General features: G+C 44.0%; 1 protein-coding gene across 1 annotated transcript in view; it reads right to left on the bottom strand.

Annotated features, from left to right (window-relative positions):
• Window positions 1-27192, bottom strand: part of COL27A1 (collagen type XXVII alpha 1 chain) — a 293868-nt gene that overhangs the window by 25544 nt on the left and 241132 nt on the right. Inside the window, exons 38-44 of the mRNA XM_019510527.1 lie at window positions 14584-14637; window positions 14340-14447; window positions 11521-11574; window positions 11139-11192; window positions 4152-4208; window positions 3915-3968; window positions 2346-2399 (exon numbers count right to left, since the gene is read on the bottom strand). Coding sequence (XP_019366072.1) covers window positions 2346-2399; window positions 3915-3968; window positions 4152-4208; window positions 11139-11192; window positions 11521-11574; window positions 14340-14447; window positions 14584-14637 — 435 coding nt within the window. The remainder of the gene's footprint in view (window positions 1-2345; window positions 2400-3914; window positions 3969-4151; window positions 4209-11138; window positions 11193-11520; window positions 11575-14339; window positions 14448-14583; window positions 14638-27192) is intronic.

Genomic DNA, 27192 nt, shown 5'->3' with positions numbered 1-27192 from the left:
CTCCCTTGCCCTTCCCTTTTGCCATTCTGTTCTTGTTTCAATGTATTTTGCTAATACTGAGAAGGTAAGATGATTATTTTCTAACCATGAAACACTCTGGACTTATTTCAAAGAGGATGTTGCAGGTTACTGCATATTTGCAGCTCTCTTTTACAGTTGTTTATAGCTGCCTGCTGTTTTTGAACCTTCTGTTTCTAAACCTCTAAGGTAAATCCAGCGCTGCCTGGCATTGATTATCTTGGGTCATTTCAGAGGTTGAAACCCCTATATAATATAAAGTATACATTCATAGTAAATGGATCATTTACCCACTTCTAACCGTGTCACAGGACTTAAAACTGGACCCCTTAACATAATTTCTGTTACTTCCAAATACAGAACCCGTGATAGCACACCTTCCATACTTCCCCACAGAAAGAATGGGAATTCTTTCACATTTGATTCACAATTTCTAATACTTTCTAGTATGTTATTGCTCTCCAAGGTGTACTGTTCTGATAGGAGTAAGGGAAAGGAGCCAGACAGCAAGCTGACTCTCAGGAATGATATTCATTGAGGCTTTGAGTTAATGCAACTCAGGAACCAGAATAAACACACATGGCACAAGCAATATGCCCTTCTCAGGGATATGTTACATATGGATTTCTTGAAGGTAGGCACAGTATCTCACATGTCTACAAATGGCTTTAGCGACTTTGCTGTTCCTACTATGTGACAATAAGAATAACATGCTTGAGACATGAGAACCACATTGACACGAGAGCTTCCCCAGCTGACATTTTGGCCATGGTACCAGCACCACAAACTAGTTTTCTGAGGTAAAAGCAGACAGGAATATCCTGCGTATTGGCTGCTTTGTGGTAACTGTGCATGTGGGTGTGCACGTGCATGTGTGCACTCAGCGAGGGCTAAACTACCAGGCTTTAGCTTTCATCTACTGTAGGATAAGAGCATGCATAAGGGCAGTTACTGCAGAGCAAGCTGCATGATAAAACCCTGCCCCCTTTAACTGCAAGTTAACCAGTTCCTGTACAAATGCCCTCATGCTCCTTCATGCCTGAGAGCTAACAGACTTTTGCATTGTTTGTCTACAACTAAGCAATATTTTAAGTTACAGAAGAATTGCGAGCACCCTGTGCAGAAAAAAGTGTAACTTCATGGGGTAGAATGTGAAAGCGTTGGCTTCATTTCATGACCTGTCTTCGAACAGCAGCCTCCTGAATACAGGTCTGAAAGTTTTCTCTAAGAGCAGTATAAACACAAAGGGTCAGATCCTCAGCTGACACAAATCAGCAAAGCTCCACTGACTTCAGTAAAGTAGTGTCAGTTTATACCTGCCAAGGATCAGGCCAAACAGATTGAATGCACTTTCATCATAGTGTTTGCCATTGTAAATATATGAACTATTTTTTGTAGAATGAGCTGCTAGGCCAATGTAGAGAGCTTATTTTTCAAAACTTGGGAAGCTCAGGGTTGCATGCATTTACCGTTTCATTTACAGGTACCATAACTGTAACTGCATGTAAAAATAGTGTATTTTAAAGCATGAAAATCCTCAGTGGTTAACTCGCTGCTTGTGTGTGTATATAATGACAATAACTGCATTTATAATCTGAGAAGTTCAAATGTGAAAAAAATCAGTCTACTGACTTTTGACCGAATTAACCTTCATTCAGCATGCTAGACTGGGAACAGGTAAATATGGGGAACCGGCTCTGATTTGGAGGAGACTCTGCAGGGGCCAGAGGAGACCCTGGTAAGACGGCCACCAGGGCATACGGGGGCAGTTGTGCATTGTGAAGTCCATCTGTCTGGTGAGAACTGGACTGAGATCAAACTCATTCTTATGTGGCAAAGATATTCATAAGGCATTTCTTAGAGACCATCATGCAGACATTGCGTCTAAATACTTTAGGTCACTATTAACCTGTGCTGGATTCAGACCACAGATTTGCAAATAAATGCCCCATGTTAATATATAGATAGCATGTTAATTTTCCAAGCTTTCCAGTCCTCCTCCTGTTGCTAAAACATCCAGTAAAACAGGCCTACAGATACCTTATTAGAACATGTGAAGCTTTCCATTCCCTACTTTTGTATGCCCCACTTCATGAAATATTTTGTATATTCAGAAGCATAAGTTTAATAGGTATAGATATAGATAAAATATCCCACTAAAACCTGGCACCTGGAAATGCATGTATTGGACTTTGTGTCTTACCATGTTTATTGAAGCTCCCTTTCCTATCCTGCTTGTTCTATTTCTTCTTTTCTCATACACAACACAATAAGAGCAGGTTGTAATAAATGCATTTAATTAATCAAATAAAATAGAAGTCCCTTACAGGTAAGCCTTGCTGTCCAGGTTTTCCTCTTTCCCCATCAAGCCCATCTTGACCCTTAAATACAAAGAGAGAGAGTTAGTTCTCTGGATCCTTTCTGTCAGTGCATAGGCAGTAATGGGTGCTGCCGTGACGGTCCACCCGGTCCTAATGGAGGGGAAGGTGGAGGGTAGGGAAGCTGCAGTGCACACAGCTGTGTTTTGCTAATTCTGTGAAGACCAAGCATATGAGTGGTGCAATTCAGGCAAACATCTCTCAGAAGCGCGAGTGTCTGTCTTAGTGAAAAGAGCCCTCTTCAAGTTAAACTCCTCTTCTCTAATTTCTTCATCTTAGAGTTTCCATTTTTACTATCTTGCACTTATTTTTGATTCTGAATTTTCCCTCTCCTCATCCCATAGTTCCTCAGTATCTCACAGTCTTCCTGTACCCCTCTTGTCGTTGACTCTCTCATCTCTCTCTCGTCTATCCCAGTTCTTTCCCAGTATTACAGTGCAACTCTGTGGCTGTATCTCAGTTTACTTTGTGCTCAAGTTTGAAAGACACCATGCAAAATTTAGCTGTATGATCTAATCAATACTTTTCAGAACTGTAGATGGCATCCTTTGGGGAAAAAAGGGTAAGTGGCAAGAAAACATGGCTTCTCTAACATTGCTAGAGAAACAGACATCTTGGATTAAGACAGCTGGCTCCTCTTCCATTACAGTGTATGCTCTTTCGTGGATAGTCATAAGAAACATGCAGTTGATATTAATACCTATCCAGTACATCACAATATAAGTAGGAAATGGGTTTATCTGCTGCATCCCTAAATATAGACATGGTTAGTTTGACTGAACATTTGGATGCTGATGCCCTATGAACTATAAGAGTGCTATCCTGGGGACCCATGAAGAGACATCGGAAGGTTATACATTAGGGTAGTTGATATGTTATTATAATTAATCACTCTCATGGACGACTTTGGTGCTGAGGTTAGACCTGGTCCTCAGAGTCTTTTCAGACTAGCTCAGTTTTTCATGGTGAAAGACTATGCATGGGAGGACTGGAAGTCTTTAAAGAGATGACACAGGAGTAAGGAGTACTCATTCATAAATTTAACTGTGGCAAGGTTGCTCCTAGCTGACAGAGGGGATTTTGGAAGCTTCCAAAATAGCTAACAGGGATCCCCATAAAAGCACCCAGCTCATGTCATCATACATAAGTTCACCAATCCTGAATCTTACTCAACTTTATCAGGACAGGTCTTGTGAGCTCTTTCACAAACCTCATGAGCAAACTCCTCATTGTATTTCCTTGAGATTCAAAAGGATCATTGATCAGAAAGTCCTGCTCTTTCTCTTTTGACTCTTGGGAATGTTGGCTTTGATGTACGGGACTTTTCCTTGCCTTCAACAAATTCTCTCCCGCTTTAAGGAAAAAGATCTGGACAATTGTTGCTCTCACGCAGAGTAACAATGGTGAATTATCATGTATCACATGAGGCCAAGGCAAAGGACCTAATGCTTCATAAGCTACATACAACTTTCCTCCAGATGGTTAGTTTTTTAGCAAGATGTTAGGGATAGGACTTACAGGGTAACCAGGGTCTCCGGGCTCCCCTCGGTCTCCTCTGTCACCAAGTGGACCCTACAAAAATACAGCAAAGGTTCAAGGTACATGCAAAACATCAGCAGTCCACTCTGTCCTGGCTTTTAAGGGCAGGATCTTCAATGACCAGGAAAAGAATCCACCCGGCTGTTTCATCTGCATGTGCACCACGTGCAAAATCCAGTCCACAACGATTAGAGAAAGGATTGAGCAATATCTTACTCTGTCTCCAGGTGGTCCCTGGGGGCCTTCTATCTTCCCATCATCACCTTGTTCTCCCTGTGGACATTAATATTAGCATTAAAATAACCCAGAGCACACATGACAAGTGGTTTTATAAAGACCTGTTCCAAAGTCAGTGGGAACTCTTCCCAAGGACTTCAGTGGGATGTAAATGAGGCCTTTGATATTAGCAGATGGAAAAAAAGCTGTTTATGAAAGGAGAGCATCAGCTTTTAAAATGAAAAAAAAATCACATTTCTGTCTGAAGGGTTTTTTTCAAGCTAGTATTGTCATAAATAGCATCTAGGGTTCCCAAAAAGGAATGAGGGGAGAAAAGTAAATCAAATAATTTTTCTGTCTCTCTTTACTTGGTTAAATTTGTGCAAAAGAAGCTTCACACCATTTTGCTGTGCAGCCAATTAGTTGGTCTCTCCTATTTGCATGCCTGTTTCCTGCACAGGACGATGTAAGTTTTTAAGTAGTCATACATGATGGCAAAACCACCCAATAGGCTGGGAGGACTCCAACAGGACTAGTTCCTGCAAATACTTTTCAGTTCCTTTCAAAGAGATCGTGGCAGTGTTGGTCCAGGCAACGTGTGAGGGGGAGGATATTTTGAGGTGACTTGAAGAAGAGTACTGAGACCTGAAAAAAGCTTGAAAGATTGTCTCAAATTTCTGCCAGCTGTGCAGCTGGTCCATATATCACTCCCAAAAATACCTTTGATTTTTTTAAAATAGATTTTTAAAGACACATTTCAGATGGATAGATCCCCTTTAAAGTTAAGGACAGTATATTCAAAAAATGCTTACGAGGCCTAAGAATTTAAGTCCTGTTTTCAAAAGCAGTCTAGGGACAGGTACATAAAGGCTTTTGGGGCACTGGTAAGTGCTTTCAAAGCACCTGTGGCTATGGTTATATAGCAAGTAAACCAACCAGGCTGGGCAGCAGCACCCTTCAGCACATTGTCCTGCTGCAAAACATGTGTAACTCCATTCCCATGGCTTGGTAGACAAGCTAATTAGCATGATGCTGGGCAAATTTGTTCTGTTACTCGGCTGTGCTGAGCAGCCTGCCTGAAGTGATGGAGAGATGCAGCTACATTGCTTCTAGTTAAAGAGGCCACCTCTTTGCAGCACTGCAGCAAGCTTGGGGGTATTGCCACTTGGCATAGTGAACATGTGGCCTAAGTGAGATGGACACTCACCCCTCAATAATTTTAATGGGAGGTAATTGTATCAGGGCCAGGTACCTGAGCAAATTCCACCAAGTGCCTATCTGCATTCTTATGTGCCTCCATGCTATTGAAATTCTGGGCCTTGGGTACTTTAGGAGCCTATAGAGTAATCTGCACTTTAGAGTGTAATGCAGAGATATCCAAGCTAGCTCTAAAGAAACCCAGTTAGGTATCAGAAATGGTTCAGGGCTGGCAGCATGGAGCGCAGTGCAGGCTTATTTATGCTATCAAGAAGCTCGTTTAGAGACAGGTTGAGTATCTCTGCGCCACTCTGCAGACCGCAGCGTACAGATACCATAAATCTCTTAGGAAGCCAGTGGAATGTAGACTCTCAGACATTACTGAAATTTAGGCCAAGCCTCTTTTGCATCCAATCTTTTTTCCATTTAAAGAAAATTGAACTAAAGTTATTTGTAAGAAATGCATGAATACCTCAGAGGATGAGGTTTATTGAAGGGAATATCGCACCTAAATCTCCATTAGGATAAGCATTATGAAGGCTGAATCATGGCTATGCTCCTCTTAGGCTAAGGATATGGGAGTATTGTTGGGTAACATTTTCCTGAGTATCCTTTGATACAAAGAAAGAGAGGTACTTTCCTGGCTGGATTTATGATAGATGAACTGATGTGGATTCTGTTCAGATTAATCCTCAAAGTTGAGAGTTTGGGCTCAAGCAAAACAGAGATCTTTTCTGAGTCTCTCTCATTATTTCCTGGACTTCTTGCTATTGGTTGTACCAGGACTACTGCTCATAGACCTCCTTTTGGGCATTTCCGCTCTTCTCAACTCTACTGAGATCTGAAAGTGGAAATGCGTCTAGGTGTTCTAGGGGAGCAAGGGAGCAGTTGGCCTTTTGAGCTTTCAAGATTTGGGTTCACGTTTGGGAATGGTTTTTATCTGCTGGTTCCAGTTTGCCCGTCCTCAACCAAGCAGGAACCAGCAAATTTGTGTGAAGCAAAGCTGTGCTGCAGCACACGCAACCTTAAGCCCATCATTCTCCCAAAAGGGCTGGGTAGATGGATAGTTTCTGGGGAAAATCCTTATTGCACTAAGAAGGAGGATTATTATAAAGAGCTAACATACAGCATGAGGCCAGGGCAGTTGGTAAGCTGATTTCTAGTGACGCGTGACTGATCTGCTGGCTTTTTTCTTACCTGGTCTAGTTACCCCTTTCTAAGAAACCAGGTGCACAGAGCTATTTTTTTGTTGCTGTGTATAAAATTAAGCAAGAGACCTGTAATAGAGAGGATGCAGGATGTGTCTGTGATTTTTCTGAATTTTGTTGCTTTGACAGTCAGTGTAGTGTTTTAATCGAGCTGTGCTTTTCCCCACCTCACTGCACATTCCCTGAGCTATAAAGAGAACATGGCTGATCCAAATACCTAGGTGACATGCTGCTATCACAGTTTTTGTAGTCAAGGTTATCCCCTTATGCAGCCAATTATGCAAGAACTCCCCTGACTTCACTGGGATGATTTGTATGGATAAGTGATCCCCAAGCTAAGCAAAGGGCTTGGCCTGGCTCTCAGTTAGCAATACCTATGTTCAGAAGAGGCACTGGTGCAATGCGTACTACCTGATGACACAGGATCCCAATCCAGTCACATGATCCTGTTGCATTACTACAGTTATGCACTGTAGTCCACAACCAGGGGTGCTTTGTTGGAGTGGGAGCCTGAAACTGAGCCTTTCCACCGGGCCCCAAAAGGTGACTTCTTCCACGGCCCAAATACCACTGTGTTTCTGATCCTTCAGAGGCTTTGCATTCCAGACTCTTCACATGCATGCTGTTTTGCTGCTGCTGTTTTAAATTCACTTGCATAAGTTACTTGGGGCTACAGTGGCCTATTTTCTCTGGAGTCCAGCTCTGAGACGGCTGTTTCTTATCTCTCCATGCAGCACGGCTACATTCCAGCTCCTCTGGTTTTTGACTACTTGATGTCACTGGATATTTGGTGTCCCGGCTTCTCAGGATTACTGTGTTTCACAGCTTGTCGTTTGGGCTCCAGCTTTGGGACTGTCCTTTTGTGGAGTTTGGGGGTAACTTGCATCCTGGCTTCGTGGGCTGCTGCACCAGAACTCATAACATGCACCAAAACCCACAAAGCAAATTCACACAGAACCAAGTATTTTATAGACTTCTGTAATGTTCAGACAAATGGTCAGAACAGCCCTTTTCAGTGTCTTAACATCTCCTTGGGGTTTTGCTGCAGTCTTCACTCTTCCATCCTGCCACCCCTATCCTTCTGCTATCCTTCTCTTTGGTGATCTGAATAGCAGTAGTGTACTTGATCTCTGTAAACGCTCAGCAGCTCCACCACCCCAGAGAAGACCTGAAGAGCAATTTGTCTGCACTTGGCTTTTGGCAGTGGCAAAGCTACAGTGGCCAATGTCCTGCTGCAGAAAACCTCTCTGGCCTCAGAGTTTGACGGTTGCTGGTGCCTTCTTTGCTGGACGGGCTTGGGGGGTTATTGAAAAGTATTTCTGCCACAGGGGAGAAAGGACGGGCCAAGCTATGTTACAGATTTTCAGGTTAGGGGCGAGGAGGAGCTTGTGCCAGTGTCAGCTTTTGTCGGCCCGCAGAGGTAGATTCCTAAAGGCTTTTGCAGACACCCTTTGTCTATACACTGCCATTTCAAAATTCAAGATTGTACTGGTGGCATCAGTATTGTGTCTTTAATAGAAAGCATTCTGGGTGGTGCATTGATCACACTTGTTGAAGTGTTAGGGAAGCTCCTGAAAAAGAGAACATAGGAAGAGGCAGTACAAGGCCTACTTGTCAGTAGAAAGCTGGATAGAGACATTTGGGTAGTTGATCATTGATGAAGAAAAGATGTATTTTTTAGACACCCCTGGGCACTGTCTAAATATAAAGGACAAAAACCCCTCCATCCTCAGTGGCAAGTGTAACAAACGTCCTGAGATGCAGAAGTCTTGATATCAGATACCTCTGTTCAAGGAGGTTCCCTTTCAGAGCCTGAGCAGGCATGGGGAACTGTACCTTAAAGAAAATTTAAAATGTAGGACTTCCTCAAAGATCATCAGGCTCTTCAGAGCTCACTGCTAGACACAGGGGGCAATGTTTTAGATTCAACATGTGAAACCTCGCCTCAGGTCTTCATCAGTTTGTGGATGTCTTGTTCTGAAAGGCTGATCTAGTCCAGTACTGTGAGGCTGAACTGCTTCAGGACTTCTTGATGTCTGGGTCTGGGTTACTCGCAGAGGGGAAGATTAATGGGTTTTTTTGTAATTCTCTGGAAGTTGCAGTAACAAAAAAAAAAAAAAAAAAAAAAAAAAAAAAAAAAAAAAAAAAAAAAGAGTAAAAGGGCAGAAAAGTAAACATGTTGGGATACAAATGGAAAATGCATGGAGAAGGGGAGGCTTGTTGTTGTTGGCTCCTTTCCTACAGTGAGATACACCAGTTTGTAATTTTTAAAAGGATCCCATCTGGACAGCTCCATGCTGCTGCCAAATGCAGGCATCTGCTCTGAGCAAGGCCTCTTTGAGGAGCTTTCAATGTATTAAATGCTGTAGAGTAATTAGCTGGGATGGCACCATGGAGATGAATGCCAAAACAACTGATGTAATCAGTCCCATTATTTCTCTGGACAACAGCAGACCTTCTTCACCATTAAATATCCTTCTTCATCTGTATTACTAACTTACCGGGAGATAAAAATGTCACAGAATCATCACAGCCCTATTTCCATTTCCTCTCCAGCTTTCTGTTCACTCTTTCATCTTCAAGGCCCTCCATTCTTCTTCTTTTGTTGCTCAGGTTATAGGTGGCCTTAGGGAAATACTGCAGCATCTGCAGGCATGCTACATTGTGCTGTGATCCAGGCAGCACCCATAAAATATGGAGGGATGAATGAAGCTAGATGAGAAAACTTCATAGCAGAAATACACGTTTGCAGTAAGCAGTGCCAGCAGTTTGGCAAAAGAGGTCATTCTTCGTGTAGTCAATATGGATAATCTGGGTACAACTGGATAACACTATGGGAAGGTTTAGCAGAAAAGCAGGGAAGAGGTGTTATTACAAAGCACAGAAATGGAGAAGAAAAACCAAAAGACAATGATGGAGATGAGAAAGCAGCAGTTGCTCTAGTGCTGGGGATGTCTCTGATGGCTGGAAGGCAGGAATGGACAATGAATGAGTTCTCAGTAGCACCCACCATCTTCATATGCAGGGTCTAGCCTCTAAGAGGAGTGCATATCTACAGCTTGAACAACAATGTTCCTTGCCAGTCATCCACCGTGGATTCTCACCGCTAGTGTAGTTGGAGACGAGTGCAGTATGAAGGAGACACATCGCAGAAATTCATGTTAAGGTGAAGCACGTTCAGACACAGTGGCCTACGTAGGAAATCCTGAACCAATGTGATGGGGTTCCATGTCCTGGCAAATGTGTGCCCTTGGGATTTCTTCTCCGAGTCTCAAAAGCCCCTTTAAGCAAAGAAACTATTGCCTGCAGATGCACTTGTGCAATCATGTCCATATGTTGTAAGACCAGTGCAAAGGGAATGCCAATGGCTTGCCTGGCTGCTGCGCTGAGTACTGCCTGTGGTAGGAACGCTAAGTGCAGAGAGGTAGAAAACCAGGCACAAGAAAAGTTCAAGCATCTTTACTCTTCATGGGGACCCCGTTTACAACTATTTCCAATTACTACGGCTTCCCTTCCTGTACGGGGAGCAGGGGGGAGGGGGAAAGAACCGCTGCTGTTGCTACTGACAGACACGTGATTGACTCTGGCAGCAATGTGAGCACAGCCAAAGCCAGCTGGGATCATCCTCAGAGCACTGAACAGTAAGCCGTGCCAACAGGAAGCCATTAAAAGATGAGTCACTCTTCCAGCCTGAACTGGTTGTGATTAAGCTGACTCAGCAAAAGCCTTGAAGCAGAGGGGGGAAAAAAGAGGAAAGTAGCAATGCAATAATGGCTCTTACTCATCCCAGCTGCAGTCAAGGGGCTTGTCAAGGTGTGTGGGTGGATAGGCAGGTCAGGGGTGTGGGAGGAGATGAGTAAAATGGGGAAGAGGGGAAAGAAGGGAGGCCATTTCTGCTTTATTTATGAAGTGCAGTAGGCTAAACACACCAGCAACAGTAGACAAGTGTTTGAAGAGCAGAGTTCTTGGGGCACATGTGCAGGGTGTTATTTTGACTTGATAACAAAAAACCTACTGAACTAATTTTTTTCGTCTTGAGGATTCGGTAGGATTTCGTTAGAACCAAGAAACACATGCCCTGAAATTCATGCCTACAGGCCTTTTCAAAGATGCAAGAGCATGTGGATGCCTAGAAAGTATGTCCTGGTAGGCTGTGTATCTTGATGTTGACTTGCATTGATAATGCATTGGTTGGTATGTCAGGGATGCGATTACTGTCTACTAGATGGGATGCCAGACTTGTCCAAGTGTTTATTGGTATCCTGCAGTACATCAATTGGAGAATGAGAAGGATATGAGTCATACAGCTGTTACTGATGATGTTTATACAGTGATTCAGTGCAAGCAGTAGAAGCCTGTGTTTTTCAGACAGGATGTCACAGGTTCTGGTTCTCAGACTACAGCACGTGGCTAGGTTACCATCAGCATATGACTCCCATGGCAATGTTGGGAGTGCAGGTGCTGATGCTTATTAATATGGGTATAAAGAAAATAAAACCCATTGTTATGGCTCTACCAGGTGTGAATAAGGTTGGTTTGCACATGCAGAACAAGAGACAGCTACAGTGAAGTCTTCCCTTACCTTTTCACCTTTTGGCCCTGGTGGTCCAATTGGACCTGGTGGTCCAATATGGCCCTGCAAGAGAACAGACAGCACATGGTAAGAGTGCCAACAGAGCCATTTTTAGAGAGAGAGGCTGTTTGATGCACTGCTGACAATAGAAATGCCTGAATTATATGTACAGGCCTTAAAAGGAACAGAGTAAAGCATTATTTGTAGCTGAAAGGCAGAGGAAAACCATATGTGAAGAATTTTTAATAGCACAGAGTAGAAGGCTATTTGTGTCCCCTCCCCACACTGAAAATATAAATATGTTCAAACTATTTTTTGCATCGTGGGCAAGTTATTAGGCTATGTTTGGGACTGGGGAAAGCCAAGTCAAGAGTCAGACATGCAGGCTTACCTCATAACCCCTTAAGCCAGGTTCTCCTTGAGCACCCATTCTTCCTGGGGGACCCTATCGAAGCAATTGAAGAGAAATGCCATTACAAAAGGCTGCTGTCATTCCTGACTAGTCTCATGGCAGCAGCATGCCGCAGCATTCCCACTGGGCAGCATTCCCTCCATTCAGCCATCAAATTGACATGAAAGTAGCTACACCGAAAAAACTCTCTGGCACTGCATAGCAATCAGATCCCCAGCTTGTTCAGATCCCCAGAAACTTCATTATCATAAATGTTCAGTTTCTTTTTCCATCTGGGAACAAGCTCACATTTCTGGTGCCTCAGCCCTGGAAATTCTGAATTGTGCCCTTTGCTTCTGGGACGGTGGAATAGGTATAGATAGGTGTCAACAAGCCTCCAAAATTAAATTCTTTGTTTTATCAAGTGCTCTCTGATATGTTTGTGTTTACAGAGCAAACTCTTAAGACAATGCAGGGTGAATAACACTTGCCAGGTGCTAATCACATCTATGCCTATTGCTATCAAAGGCAGATGTGCTTGTTTGTTGATGCTCTAGTCTCTACCAGCCCTGTTCAGATTTCACTTCTAGCTACTATCCAAAGTCTTATTTTTTGGCCAAATATTCCATCTCTGATGTTTTCTGTTCTAACGAAGGACATGATTGTAAAGCACGTTGACTGCCTCTTGCTTTAGCTTTGTGGTTTGAGGCTGAAGGAGGAGTCCACCTGAACTGTGGTGGGTGGCTTGCAGGAGGTAAACATTGACATTTTGGGAGTCTGAACAAAAGGTTAAAAAACATTTTTTCAAACCCCGATGTTCAGATTAAAGCTGTCTGTTATTAAGCTGCAGAGAGTGGTAGACTCCCAACTTTTCCAGCTAGTTGAGGGCCAATTTAGATTGTTGTAGGTTAGGCAAATTTCTTCTTCTGGCACTTTATATTTTATAACTTGATAATCTCCACACTTCATTTGACTGTGTTGTGCTATGCAATAAGTAAAATATATCATTCTGGGTAACAGAAGGAGTTGTACGCATTAGTTATTCCAGCGGCTAGAAACCACTACACAAGTCACAGTTTGCGCTTCCTATTTGCAGCTGGAAGTTCAAGCGCTGGCATGCAAATAATGCTCATTGGTGTGTGCTGTTAAACAAGGTGAGCTACAGGGGGCTAAGGATGGCTTTCTGTACTGGAAGATATTTTGGGTGATACAACAGAATTGACGTGTGCTTTGAACTGGGGGAAAAACAAGACTTCTGTCATTTGAGCTCCTTTGGATCTGCCGATATCTGAATCCTGGTGCTGGTGGAGCTAGTTCCTCCTGGAGTCCATTGATATGAATTAGCTACAAGGGCTGCTTCAGTGTGCCATATGAGAGATTTTTTCATAGGACCCAGGTGTCACGCTACTTCTAGCAGACCCTGCCTAACAGGTAGCCTTTCCAGACCATCCTATTTTTAATGCAGAAAAAAGCCATTTTCTTAAGCACAGGCTGCAAAGGCAGGCTCAGTCCAGTGAACTGCTAAATAAATAAATAAATAATCCATAAATTATCCATGGAGATTCTGCCAAAAAAAACCTTCAGGGAAGTTCTATGCGAAGGCCTTAATTTTTAATGCAGGACTTGTTACTCAAGTCCCCAGGTACTTCTCTCTGCTACTCAGGCGCTCGTTGCTACTGGTCTGAAACACCTCAGCAATTCCCTGTTCATAACAAACCTTAGTCTTTCCTGCCCTTTCAGTACGTGCTGTAACAGCAAAGTAGAAAGAAGCAAGGGACGCCATGATGCCAGTTACCCTACAGGTCTAACACGTAGAAGAAATAATGTCATCATTTATTCACCGTCTTGAACCCACTATCACATTTCTGAAACAAATGAACTTTCTTCACCGTACTTTTGTTGTTCCTTCTCCCAGCCTCACCCCAATGCCTTGCCTCAAACCCTTCATCATATTTGTTCTCACTGTAGGTATTTGAGATAAGCAGATCAAGAGTGGGTGTATAGTCAGGGAAGAAGTCCAAGGCAGAGTTCCATATAATAACATTGTTTGACTTGGAAGTTTCTCTCACCAAGAGCATGCAGTCTCGCAGGGACTGCTTTTCACAAAAATAGCTTATCAGTTCACTTCCTCCTTCCAGAAAACCAATCCTAATATTTCAACTTGTTAGGAGTGTTAACTAGTTCTGCCTGCCATCAGTGCAAAGAAAACAAGACAGTTTTTCTTATGCCACAAAATGAAATACTAAAATCTTAGATGATTAATGACTCTAAGAGATCAAAAAAGCTGATGGGAATTTTGAAAAAAGTCCTTACTAAGCAATCTAATGAAAAATTGCAGTTTTGATTAAAAAATGAAAAGTGAATATTTTTCAAGTTTTGATATTTTGAAAATAAGTTTGTTTCTTCCATGTACAACTTCCTTCCTTCTATCTCTCTTTCTCTCTCTTCCTATTTGCCCCTGAAAGGAATTGAGGAAGAAAAAAGGGAAGCCTCCCTACTGAAATGTTGTTAAAAAAATAAATTCTGATTAAACTTTTAATTTAGGAAAGATATCCATTTCCTGTTCAAAAAAATCGTGAAGAATTGTTTTCAACTGACTTCAATTAAGTGAGGAATCAAGAAAAGGAGCAAGCAGTACAAGAATATAAACCTGTCCTTTTCTCTGCCTGCTTCCTTACGCTCAGGGCCCCAAAGTGCCTCTACCTCTGCTTGGACCTCCCGTGCATATGCCCACTTGCCATTTGTGTTCATGCTCCCCACCCTTGCCCTCATTCGCGTCTCCGTTTGTTGCGTTCAGTCATGTGCAGATCTCTTCTCACCATAGGTCCCAGGGTACCTCTGGATCCCTTAGGGCCTTGAGTTCCCTTTGGCCCTGTCTTTCCTGGAGAGCCTGTCTCGCCAAGTTGTCCTTGATGGCCTTTGCTGCCCTGTAGAAGATGCATATATGCATTACTGACAGAAAATGAGAAGGCTTCTGCAGACAAATGTTGAAGGAAAGAAGTGAGAGCAGGGAATAAAAAAAGAGGTGGCACTGGCAATGGAAATCAGAGAAGATGTTCCTACCTTCTGCCCCGGTTTGCCTTTTTCCCCTTGTTTTCCAGGTTTCCCTTCTTGCCCCTATGAGAGAGGCAAAAGCCATAATGAACAAAAGTAAGACATCCATCCAAGAATGAGCATCCCCACCCCCTGGCATGATGACTTTCAAAACGGGCAGAGCCCAGGCTTGGATGATAATGTCAGGCGAGAGTCCTTCTGCCCACTCATTCCTATTCCCATGGGGGCTGAGAAAGGGGGAGTAAAAATGGTTAAAGGAATAATCCAACTGGCTACATGGAGCATCAGAAAATAAACTTCATTTACAGACAGTGTGGCAGAGCAGGAGCAGGGTCAACATTGTTCCTGAGCTCCCCTGCTGCAGGACAGTGGGGTTTACCCATCACTTCAATGCTGAAAGATTATCATGCAAGGAAGACTGCCTGCCTCTGTGGAAGCATTCATGGGAAGCGGCAGTTTTAATTTTTAGATCGCATGTCAGGTGTAGACTAGGACTCCGGTGGCTGGAAAACCCACATCTTCTGATGGTTGTTGGTCAGCTGGTGGGAGGGGAGTGGTAGGTCTCGGTGGAATGACTTGTGCAAAGGGGCCCCCAGAACCAAGCTGATGTCTTCGCTGCCCTCCTCCGTCAGTGCTTTCACAACAAAGTGTGCTACCATCTCACGTTCAGCAAAATGTTTCCTACCAGTTCAAGTGTAGAGAAAGATGCCATGCTCTTGACTGCTGTACCTGTCCTAGACATAAAAGGGCTTTTACTCAGTCAATCTGGCACCTTTCACCCGCAGTGAATCCATGTAAAACTGAGGCTTTCATAGCTTTGTAAAAGAACAGCACTAGGCATCTGTTGAGGAGCCACTGCTGAGTTAAGCAACATCCCCTTGTTCCCCAGTAGATAATTAGCATACTGCCAAATACTCCTTTTCTTTTCTGCTTGCTTTTTGTATGCGTCTTTTGCCCATTATACACAACAGCTTTATTTGTATTATTTTTAAAACAAACATGCATGGATGCGTATAAACAGACCCCATTATCCACCTGCCCATTTCCACAGGAATAGGCTCAGACACGCACGTACAAATGGGCCCAGGAACAGCAAGGCACACAGCTGCAGGCCTGTTGCACACACCTGTATTCCCTTTCTCACATGCAACAGGCCCTTAACCCATTCACATATAGGACAGGAAATGGGCTGTTGGAAGACTGACACTGGAGTTTTAAAGACAATTGAATACTGGATATTCAAACGTGCCTACAGAGGCTCTGGGTATGTCTGGAAGCACGTTAAATGAATGAAATTAAAGAAATGGGGCATTAGGAGTTTTACAGGGATGTCTCTCAGCTCCTTTCCATCAGTTGGACATTAGGAGCACAGGGATTTGGCATTTTATCATCAACTTTAGAGTCCATGGGCTGCAGGCCAGGTGACAGACTGTGGATTTGTTTCGAAGAAATAAGCTGTTGGAGGGGCACTGAAAAAGAGCTATTATTTTTTGCCTGTTGGAACCTAAACTTTTCATCAGTGCCTTTGTATCAGTCCATCTTGCTGTATTAATCTGGCATTTGTTTCTGCCACACTCTCTCCCCCTGAACTCCTGCATTTTTAATTCAACAAGGTATTATTTGAACTACTATTGATGCTGTGGAAACAAACTGCTCTCTTGGCCAGATGGAAGTATCAGTAACATCACATGATAACCCTAATCAGATGTAGTGTTTTTCAGCTTTGATCTGAAATGTGTCTCAGCTGCAACAGTGCAGACAATCCAGACCCACTGCAGTTCCCTGAAGGGGATGATTCTGTTCTGCGTGAATCATACATTTCCAGGGAGCATCATGTAAATTCTTGGAATTAAATCTTTTGCAAAGGTATCATTGCTTCTCAGGAGTATTTGATTCTTGCTATCTGATCTCTTAAAACTATGGAGTTTGTTTTAAGGCCTCCAGATTTTTTTATTATAACTTCTCTAATCCTATGTGAGGACGTTGACAAGGTGCAGTTAGCCTTACTGACATGCATCCACAGGTGCATCTCGAGCAGGTCCAAGGAGGTGATCCTCCCCCTCTATGCGGCACTGGTCAGGCCGCAGCTGGAGTACTACGTCCAGTTCTGGGCGCCGCACTTCAGGAGGGATGTGGACAGCATGGAGAGGGTCCAGAGGAGGCCACCCGCATGATCAGGGGGCAGCAGGGCAGGCCCTACGAGGACAGGCTACGGGACCTGAACCTGTTCAGCCTCCACAAGAGAAGGCTGAGAGGGGATGTGGTGGCCGTCTATAAACTTACCAGGGGGGACCAGTGGGGAATGGAAGAGTCCCTGGTCCCCCGAGGACTACCGGGGGTAACAAGGAATAACGGCCATAAGTTGTTTGACAGTAGATTCAGACTAGACATCAGGCTTCACTGTCAGGGCAGCTAGGAGCTGGAACCAACTTCCAAGGGAAGTGGTGCTTGCGCCTACTTTGGGGGTCTTCAAAAGGAGGCTAGACAATCACCTACCCGGAGTCATTTGACCCCAGCACTCTTCCCTGCCCATGGCAGGGGGTCGGACTTGATGATCTGCTCAGGTCCCTTCCGACCCTGCCAACTATGAAACTGCACAGGTCAAGCTGCTAGAACCAGAGTTGTCCCCAGAAGGTTTTATAGCTTGTCCAACTAGTGCCACATTTAATGTGTTGGATACCAAAAACCCAGCATTGCAGGACTCACATTAGGAGAAGGTAATGATACTTTTGCAAGCTTTGTTCACAAAATAAGCTCTGCCCACACGAGGCACGGCTTCAAAGGACATTTTGTAATGTTCAGAATTGGAGCTGCCGTGTCCTCTGGTGTCCAGGGATCAGGTTCCTCTTAATTGTGTTCAAGTACATCCGGGGGCTGTGTGCTTGGCTTCCCCAGTAAGGCTCACATGGCCCGCTGGGCATTGACATCATCCTCAGGCAGCGATAGCTCAGATGTCCCAACAGGTGTTGATAAGCAGCTTGGGCCTGGCTCCTTTGTAACTGGGGGAGAAAACAACTGGCCGTGTCTCCCAGGCCCACTTGATGGTGATCCTAAATGAGTCCTCGCTGAGATCATGCAGATTTTACACAATTCTTGCATTCTGTTCATTGGCCTGGTCTGCTCTCGAAAAGTTTTGCTAGTACAGATGTGCCAAAAGAGCTGTACTGGCACCAACCCGAGTGGAGGCACAACTTATAACTGTATAGTTTCCATCAGCTCCCTGACTGGCAGGAGCTACCTCAGCCAGAGGACTTTGTTGCTGCTATAACTGCCTCTACACTGGGGCTTTTGCTGGCACAGCTCTGTTGGGCCAATGTGTAATTTCTCTTCACTCTCCTAACTGCCTGAGCCATATCAGCAGACCTGAGATGTTTGGACAATATGTAAAACTTTTCATGGTGTTGATGGTGGACCAAAAGAAATCTTGTAGGGTGTGTCCAGATTTCATAGACATATTAGGGCTGGAAGGGACCTCGAAAGATCATCGAAAGATGAATGTGGCCGTGCACTTCCTTGGGGGCAAACAGTGGCACAACTACATGCCACTGTGCCTGGCTCTGGCCAGCCAGGCTCTGGTTTCAGGTAGTGCATACTGCCACCATCCCACTTTTTTCAGGTGCAGGTTTTTTTGACCCCAGGATCTCCTGGTGTTAAAAAAAAACCTGCCACGCTGCAAATCAGCAGCACAATGAAAGCCTGAATGTGCAGCACATGCGGTCTGCAGGGCTGCATGAGCATGCTTGTCTGGACACACCCATGAGGTTCAATAAGGAGAAGTGCAAAATCCTGCACTAGGATGGAACAATCCCATGCACTGGAACAGGCTGGGGACTGACCAGCTAAATAGCAGCTCTGCAGAAAGTAGGAACATTGCCAGCAGGTTGAGGGAAGTGATTATTCCCTTTTATTTGGCCCTGGTGAGGCCACATCTGGAGTAGTGTGTCCAGTTTTGGGACCCGCACAACAGAAAGGATGTAGACACACTGGGGAGTCCAGTGGAGGGCAGCGAAAATGGTGAGGGGGCTGGGGGGCATCATTTATGAGGACAGGCTGAGGGAGCTGGGCTTATTTAGTCTGGAGAAAAGAAGACTGAGAGGAGATTTAGTAGCAGCCTTCAACTCCCTGAAGGGTGTTTCCAAAGAGGATGGACCTGGACCGTTCTCCGTGGTGGCAGATGACAGGACAAGGAGCAGTGGTCTCGAGTGGCAGCAAGGACAGTTCAGGTTAGATATTAGGAAAAACTTTCTCACAAGGAAGGTAGTAAAATGCTGGAACCGGTTACCCAGCAAGGTGGTTTAATCTTCATCCTTGGAGGTTTTTAAGACCTGGCTAGACAAAGCCTTGGCTGGGAGAATATAGTTATAGCTGGTCCTACTTTGAGCAGGGCTTAGATGACCTCCCGAGGTCCCTCCCAATCCTAATTTTCTATGATTGTATGATTTAGAAAGTATTGTCACTGGGCATGCAAGTTAGAAACCAGCAAGACATACTGAGCAGCTCTTGTCTTTCCACTACTGCTTTAGGTTCTGCAAATGCAGAAATTGCTGTCCTGAGTTCACTTTTTAGAGGATCTCTCAGTAAGTGGAACAACTGTGGACTTCCTTTTTTGTTTAAAGCAAATGATTAGTTCTGGGGAACAAGATGACAGAAAGAAGCAGGAGTTGGTAGGCTGGCTCCCCATGGTCTGGTTGTAGTTGAGTGTTGGTGTGGATACTCTGCGGAGCACCCAGACCCCTGAAGTGTTCATGTACTCTTTTTGGAAAAATCAGGGTTTGTATCAAACCATGTGAGAAAATATTGCGGAAGCTTGGAACTACTGAGTCTGAAAGTGTCCCAAATGGGAGTCTAGTTTTTCTTGCTACCTCTTGTGGTTTGTTGGTGTAGGTTTTCTTAGCTACTGCCCTCTTTACTGAAGACTACAATGAAGGGCACTATAGAAAAACCCATGCATAAGAGAAATTCACTTTAAGTTCTTTTTACTGGATGTGAATCAGATGACTGTGGGAGCCAAGACACTAAACACTTGATGCTCTTTATTCTTTGAGGAGGTTTGTACACATTTTGGTGTGTACTTTGGGTGTCTTGCTAAGAAAACAAATCTTCTTTCCAAGCTTCCTCCTCAAGTGGGATTATTTATAAAAGAGCAATATTTCTTTATACACTGTACTGTTTATCAAACCAGTAATAAACTATATCATGCCAGCAACTCCAGGAGAAGATGGTACTTGTGACCAGAGACAGTGGGAAAGCAATATTTTTCAACATAAAGTCACACGCCATTAGGTATGCAACAATATTTGTTTAAGCAAAAATTTACCATGCTGTGCTGCTCATTTGCAATTTCATTACAAGTTTGAGAAAGGACCTATATTTCAGGAATATTTTTAAAGGTATGAGATGCTTTCCTAATGAGGGAAAAAGGGCTTATTTTCTAGTGCAGATGAACTAGTTCTCAAGCAAAGGGGAATGTTTTTAACTGCCAATGGCATTGTCAACAAGAGTTGTATTTCTTGCATGAAATGCAAATAAAGCAAAATCTGAAAAGGGGGCAAAACCCCCCATGACATTAAACCTCTGCACCACAAGGACAGTAGGTCCTTAACAACTCTACAGATGGGAGGTGAAATTCAGCCACCACAGACTAATGCACCATTTGAGTCCTGTTTTGAGACACTCGGGTGTTGTGCCTTGCCTCTAGACAAACAGCACTTTTCATTTTGCAGTGCCATCTCCACTAGGCTTAACAGTAGGAAGCAAATGTTCTGGTTTCAGGGTTTCATCTATTCCTGTCCGTCAAAGTCCTTCACCTCATCAGAAACTTTTGGTCCTTTCTCAAACTACCCTGAGTAACATTCAATCCCATTGCCTTGGGCTTCGGTGTTTGAGGGTTCCTGACTTTTCTGAACAAGGTATCTCCTTTCTTTGCTCTTTACAACAGCTAAGTTTTCATTAACTCTGTTCAAGATTCTCTAAACTCTGGTAACTTCCCATGGTCTATACCATCCAGCTATTCCTTCACGCACTTCACTCCATCATTTTTCTCAAGGGGTTTCCCACTTCTTTCCTTCAAGAGAACATAGCCTGTCTTATATGGTGCCTATGGTTTACATAGGCAACTGAGACAGTTGCTTAACCTACATATCTAGAAACTTTTGGTGATGTCTGGAGTCTGTGAAGTTCCAAGAACCCTTACAAAGGTGGAGAATGGTGCCTGTACCAACGGGCCTAAGACTCTTCTGTTTCACAGCTTTGAACTCAGCTTTCTCTTCTTGCCCCTGTTGGCATCTTCTCCAACCCCACCTCTCCCCCCATTTGAGTATATAACATAGTCTAAGGCAGAGGTGCTCAATCGTCAATCTGTGGGCCACATTTTCATCTATCCCACAAGGTTCCCCATGGGTCCAAAAATGTGGTGGCAGGGGAGTGCTAACCACTCCCCTGCTGCCAAATTTGCAGACCCATTGGGGAGCCCCATAGGGCAGAGGTGGCATGAGGCCTGATGTGGGTATGCAGGTATGCATGCGGCCAGTATCTGGGTATTGCCACTCATCCAGCCCATGGAGCTCAAACGTTGAGCACAACTGGTCTCAGGTATGCAATCAGACATTAAGTTGTTATTCACTTTGTACATTTTCCGTCAGTATCTGGAAACATTTTATTTATGGTTGGGGTCTATTCGAGTTTCCATAGCCAACGAGAGAATGCACAGCATAGACATTAGCGGTTCCTTTGTTTTTGGCCTGCTGTCCATGTGCTGTTAGGAGCAAATGAGTATATTCTCCACGATAAAAATGATATTTGCACTAGAGTCGATAGGACTCAGCAGAGCAAAAGAAGACTGTTACACGCATGGTGTCAAGGTCAGCTACCAAGAATGGAAACACTCTGACATTGATAAGAGGCCAAATGAAACGAGACATTAGGATCTGAATACAAACTTCCCAGCAGTTTAAGCACATGGGGCACCTAGACACATGCTGGATGTCTGCTCTGATGCATGCTAATTAGCATGATTAATCAAGTTTTCTGGAAGTCTCCATGTCATGCATATTCAGTGACCCCGCACTTCAAAATGGACGGTGGGGGCGCTTTAATTCAAGCTCGTCAAACGAGCTTTAGTTCAAGTGCCCCTGCTGCCATTTTGAAGTGTGGGATGCTGAAAACACATGACACTGCAGGCGTTTTAATTAGATCAGCTCCTGGAACTGCTTTAATTAACCCCTCCCTCCCCCCCACCTCCACCCTGGAGCACGTGTATAGATGCCCATATGGACATAGATCCACAGCAAGCCTTAATGAAGATATGATCTAGTTGGCCTGACTGGATCATCATAATCCAGCAAGAACTGCAAGTATTCAGTAGTTCACATGCAGATGCCCCTGACCTCTCCAATACAATGCAGCTATGAAGGAAATAGCTATTAGGAACATTCAGTTTGGTCTTAAAAAGCAGTTTTATCTGGATGCCACGCTCTACTAAATCCTGTGCATCAATCTTAGGCAGCTCCAGTTCTGCTGTTAGTCTACTCAGGAATATAACTGAGTATGAATACATTTCCAATGCCTTTTAGGTGTCATTGAATTGAAGCTGCAGGGTGACTTCCTCTAATCAGAAATCAGGCATTCAAAGAGAAGGAAATCAGAATGTGACTTCTGTAGTAAAAGATGCAGCCATGAACAGAGAGGGAAGTATGAGATGCTGGAACTGAGGGGGGATTCCAGGGGTATAGGAAGGCAGAAAGAAACTAAAGTTGCAGTAATGCTAGCAAGAAAGACATGAAATGGAGGAACCATAGTATGACCCATGCCCATACTGTTAAAGGACCTGGCCAGCCGGTTCCTATAAAGGAAAATGAAAAAGCCCCCTATCATTTCCTACTGCTCAGCAACGTCTCCATATGAGGACTACCATTTAATAAACTTTGATTGAGAGAGAGCTTTGATTGAGAGAAGCTTTCCCCCTATACAGGACAGTCAACAAGCACTCAGGAAATTAGTGGGATTATTGGGATGGGGCTCTTGAAGCCATAAATGTTTCAAATTTATAAGAAACACATTTTATAACCTCTGTCTAGCAGTAGTTTGGAAGAGGAGGAGCTCATGAATGGATACGGGGAAAAAAAGACGCGGCTGTTCTTCAAGGTTTAGAGGGCTGCATTTGAAACTGCTGGGAAGCAGCAAGGGGCTGTTTGCCATAACTGGAAAGTGGGGTGAAGAGCCCAGGCTGAAATCACTGGCAGCGAGTAAATGAAAAATGCAATGAAAAATCCTGTAAGAAGAACTAAAACTCCAGCTGCGAGGCTGCAACTGGGACCACTACTGTGATATCCACTTAAGTCGAATTATTCAGCTTGAAACATGTAACTCAGACCAAAAGCTCAGAACCCAACTCCTCAGATTCTGCAGAAGTTCTCAGCTGTACTCACATTTTAAATCCCAAGGCCATATTCAGGTGCAATACCCAACTTTTGGTTTCTTGCATTGGGAATGTGCATCTGAATGGAGTTATTCTTTTGCTGAGATCCTAAAGTCCTAGTGTAAAATGACAGAGAATGGCATGTCCTCTGTACTATAAATGTGTGATGTGATTTCTGAAGTTAACTGCAGGAGTATCTTTGTGGTCAACAGTGTCCATCTTAGGGCAGCGGTGTGCCCCGGTAGGCAGAACGATGGGCTTGTAGTGTAACTGCTGGGTTCGATTCTCGGCCCTGCCACCGACTTCTTGTGTGGCCTGGGCAAGCCTTTTCACTGCTCTCTACTTCCACTTCCCTCGGTTGGGAGGGTGAGACTTGTTTACGGGAGAGGGTGGCAGTGTCTGAGATGCAGCTAGTCATGGTTAGTAGCTGGGTGGAAGATGTGGGAGAAGTGCAGAGCATTACTATGTACTGAACTGTGAAGCTTTCATGCAAAGCAGCACCAGAACCATTGTAAGAATCAGCCCTTTTATGATAAAGATGGGGGGGAGGGTGGGGAGAAGAGGGAGGCAGCCTTTTAACCAGCATGACTCATTTGCCACTGTTAGGACTGCGTGGGTAATTTTTTTCAAAGCACGAGGGGTTAATGCCTTCCTTCTGAAGGACATGAATGCCCTGGGGTTGTGGAAGAGGAAGGGAATAAAATCCTGCCCCTCAATAAGGAGGGGAATCTTGGAATAGCTGGAAGGCAAGAGAAAGAGTGCGTCTCCTTCGTCTGAGTCAGGAAAGAGGCTGTGCCAAGTAAATGGGATTTATTTCAAATTCTGGCTCATTTCAGTTCCTATTAACTCTAAACGAAGACCAGCTGGGAGTGGCTGTGGCCCTGAGCAGCAAAAAGCCCAAGCAGAGCTGGCTAATTCTGTGACGGAGGCAATTGGCCTCTCTCAGCTGCAGAAGGCTGATCAGTCTCAACTTGTGAGCAGTGGTGATGGACTGCCCCCGGGGATTTCTGGGAGAACGCTGTGAATCACCGCAGGATCCTGCTGCTTGGAGGGGATTAGATTCCACGAAGGTTACAATGGATTTGACAGGCTGAGTCACAAGTACCAAAATAGCAGACTGAAAAAACCCAACACACGCACCCTATTAAAATACAACTGTTTACAGTTCCTGATCAGACACCAAACCGGTGCCTTCAGAGTTGCCTTGGCTATTGTAGTGGGAGAGGGCTCTTTGTAGCACAACTTGGAGTGCATGTGGACTGCAACACGGTTTGCAGAATGAGAGGGAGAGAAATGCCTGTGGGTTGAAACCACAGAGATTCAATCACTCAGGCCCTGATTCAGCAAACTAACTACATTCAAAACTATGCGTTCAGCTTCAAGCATACATTTAACTCCCTTTGATTTCAATGTGATACGAGTGCATGCTTATGTGCTTTGTTGAGCTGAGCAGTGGTTTGCTGCTTTGCATCCTTTCTAGCAAGGATATTTAGAAGTTGCAACAGCATCAAGAACTGACTGGGACTCGCAGGCCCTGCAGTCTACTTTCTACCACTAATCCGCTGGATGACATCATTTCACCTCTCTGTTTTCCCATCTGCAAAATGGGGATAATGGTATTGACCTTTATAGTGAAACATGAGATGTACTGATGAAAAGCACTGCATAAAAGCTGGCCACCATTGTTGCGGAGCCACTCCATGAGCTGTCTAAAGTTGGTCTTTTCAGCAATCCTCCTTTTTGCCACCACACTCTGTTTTCTATACTGTGGATCATTTGGTAAGAGTAAGTGACCCCGTGCTTACTTCCCACAGCGTCTATCACTATCCAAGTTGAAATGTTCTCTTTTGTAAAGGCTGTCTGATGGGCTATAGAGAGTAGTACAAGAACCATTTTGTTCAAGAGAGACAGTTTTTGTGCTTTACTAGGGTTGGTCAAAAGAAGTTTGGTCAATTAACTTGTCAAAAATTGCCAATAAGTCCAAATAATACACAGAAAAAGTAAACATTTTCCATTTATGAAATGTGTAAAAAAAAAAAAAATTCCTGTCAAGAAAACTACAAAAACTGTAGGGTTTTTTTTGGTAAAAAATGTATAATCTTTTAAAAATATATGCAGTCAATTGACAATATTTTAACGGGTCAGTTGACCAGCTTGCCAACCCTATGCTTTACAGAAAGCAGAGGTTCTCTGAGCACTGCCCCCCTGAGTTAAAAGGAGAAGAGATTGTAGATCTGCAATTAAGAGCCACGCTATTTGAAATTGGTCAGATGCCGTTTAGCTAATATGGCAATGTCAGCTGTTTCTCACTTCCTATGGTGAGTGAAGAGTTAGATTGGCTGACCACAAAAGAAGATAACAAGATGGTTTAGTACAAAAGGAAATTAAAAAAATACTGTTCTTAGCTTGCAACAAAACCCAATGCTAGGGACACTTATTGGGAGCTTTTGCTGCTCAAAGACTCATTCCATGTTGATGCTTTAAGTAGAGAGTCTTAAAGTATAATTCACACTCATGTAGGCAGCTGGAGCCAGGACCAATGCAGCCCCACTTACAACTTCCTCAAGGGCTCAGCTGGTGCAGTGGCCTTGTACTGTCCCTCTGCAACGCACTGAGTTTCCTGTGTACTTCCCCTGAAAAACTGAACAGACCTTCAGTCCAGCCCTGCTTTATTATCCTCCCTCCTACACTTTTGAGGGCCCTTGCCAAAGAGACAAAGTTGTGCAGGCCCCAGGCCTTGTCACACGGTTGTACTAAGAAGACATTTACCAGTCCCTAGAGCTCCTCTGTTTTGCTCACTTATCTAGATCCCCTGCACCAGGCCAGGAGACGGCAGTGATGATGCATCAAGCCAGATCTTCAGCTAATGCAACGGAGTTGTGACCATTTACGCTGGTAGAGGATCTGGCTCATGGGCTTTCTTATCTGTGACATGGCTGCACATGACACTACAGATATAATTTAAGGTTAAAAGCAGAGAAGTCTAAAGAGAGAAGATTTAGCTCTCTGTTTTGCTGTAAAATGAGGGATTTTCTTGTTTTAGAGCATGGCGTATTTCATTACCTTTTGTGCTCTACAGTTACTTTCCTGGAATTGTAAAACCCCTGCTATCAGATATCCGACTTGTACGAAGACCAGCACATTACGAAAACCACAGTGCTCAGCTATGGAGAGCAGCTGGAAATCCACTACCGTATTCTTGCCAGTTGGCTTGGCCCTTCACACAGCCACTGGCTGATTAGTTGTTCTCAGAGGGAAGAAGCTGAAATGCTGGATTCTTTGCAGAATGAAAATAGAGGAGGCTTACAGAGGAATATTTTAGTTGAGAGGGGTTACTCTCAGCTGCTGGCTCTTCGTGTCCTATTCCTGGCAAGCTGCTGCTGTTCCTGTTATATAATGGTGATTTCAACTGTTGGTTCAGCTCAACCTCAGTTATAGGGAGCAGAATAAGTCACCAGGACCGGATGACATTCACCTGAGTGTTTTGAAGGAACTCAAAGGTGAAATGGCAGAAATGCTGGCAACAGTATCTTAACCTTTGGTTGCAAACAGCCTCTGTGCCAGGAGATGGGTGGGCTGCCAACCTAACACCCCTCTTCAAAAAGGGCTCCAGAGATGATCCTGGGAACTACAGACTAGGGCATGGTTTCACTTCAATCCCAGGCAAGTTGGTGGAATCTATAATAAAGAATAAAATCAGCAGTCACATGGACAAAAGCGATCTGCTGGGAAAGACTCAACATGGTTTTGCAAAGGGAAATCCTGCCTCACCAATCTGCTGGAGTTTTCAAGCCTGTGGTCAAGGGGCGTCCAGTGGACATAATATATTTGGAGTTTCAAAAAGCTTTCAACAAGTTTCCTCACCAACGGCTTTTAAGGAAACTGCACTGCCTTGAAATGAGAAGAAAAGTCCTTTTGTGGACTAAGAACTGGTTAAGAGAGGAAGCAAATGGTTGGGCTAAATGGTCCTTTTTCAGAATGGAGGGAGGTCAAAAGTAGGGTTCTGCAGGAAAATGTGCTTGTCCCAATTGTGTTCAACATTTTCATCATCGGCGTGAAAATGGGAGCACATAGTGAAATCTACAAGTTTTCAGATGATACCAAATCATTCTGGATGGTCAAGCCCCAAGTTGATGGAGAGGATCTGCAGAAAGATCTCACCAAGCTAAGTGAATGGGCAGCAAACTGGCAGATGTCAACAA

The sequence above is a fragment of the Gavialis gangeticus genome, unplaced genomic scaffold, assembly GCF_001723915.1.
Source record: "Gavialis gangeticus isolate Ggan-Ray unplaced genomic scaffold, GavGan_comp1, whole genome shotgun sequence".
Lineage (NCBI taxonomy): Eukaryota > Metazoa > Chordata > Crocodylia > Gavialidae > Gavialis > Gavialis gangeticus.
The sequence above is the reverse complement of the archived record's forward strand: the minus strand, read 5'-3'. Positions and strand labels throughout refer to the sequence as shown.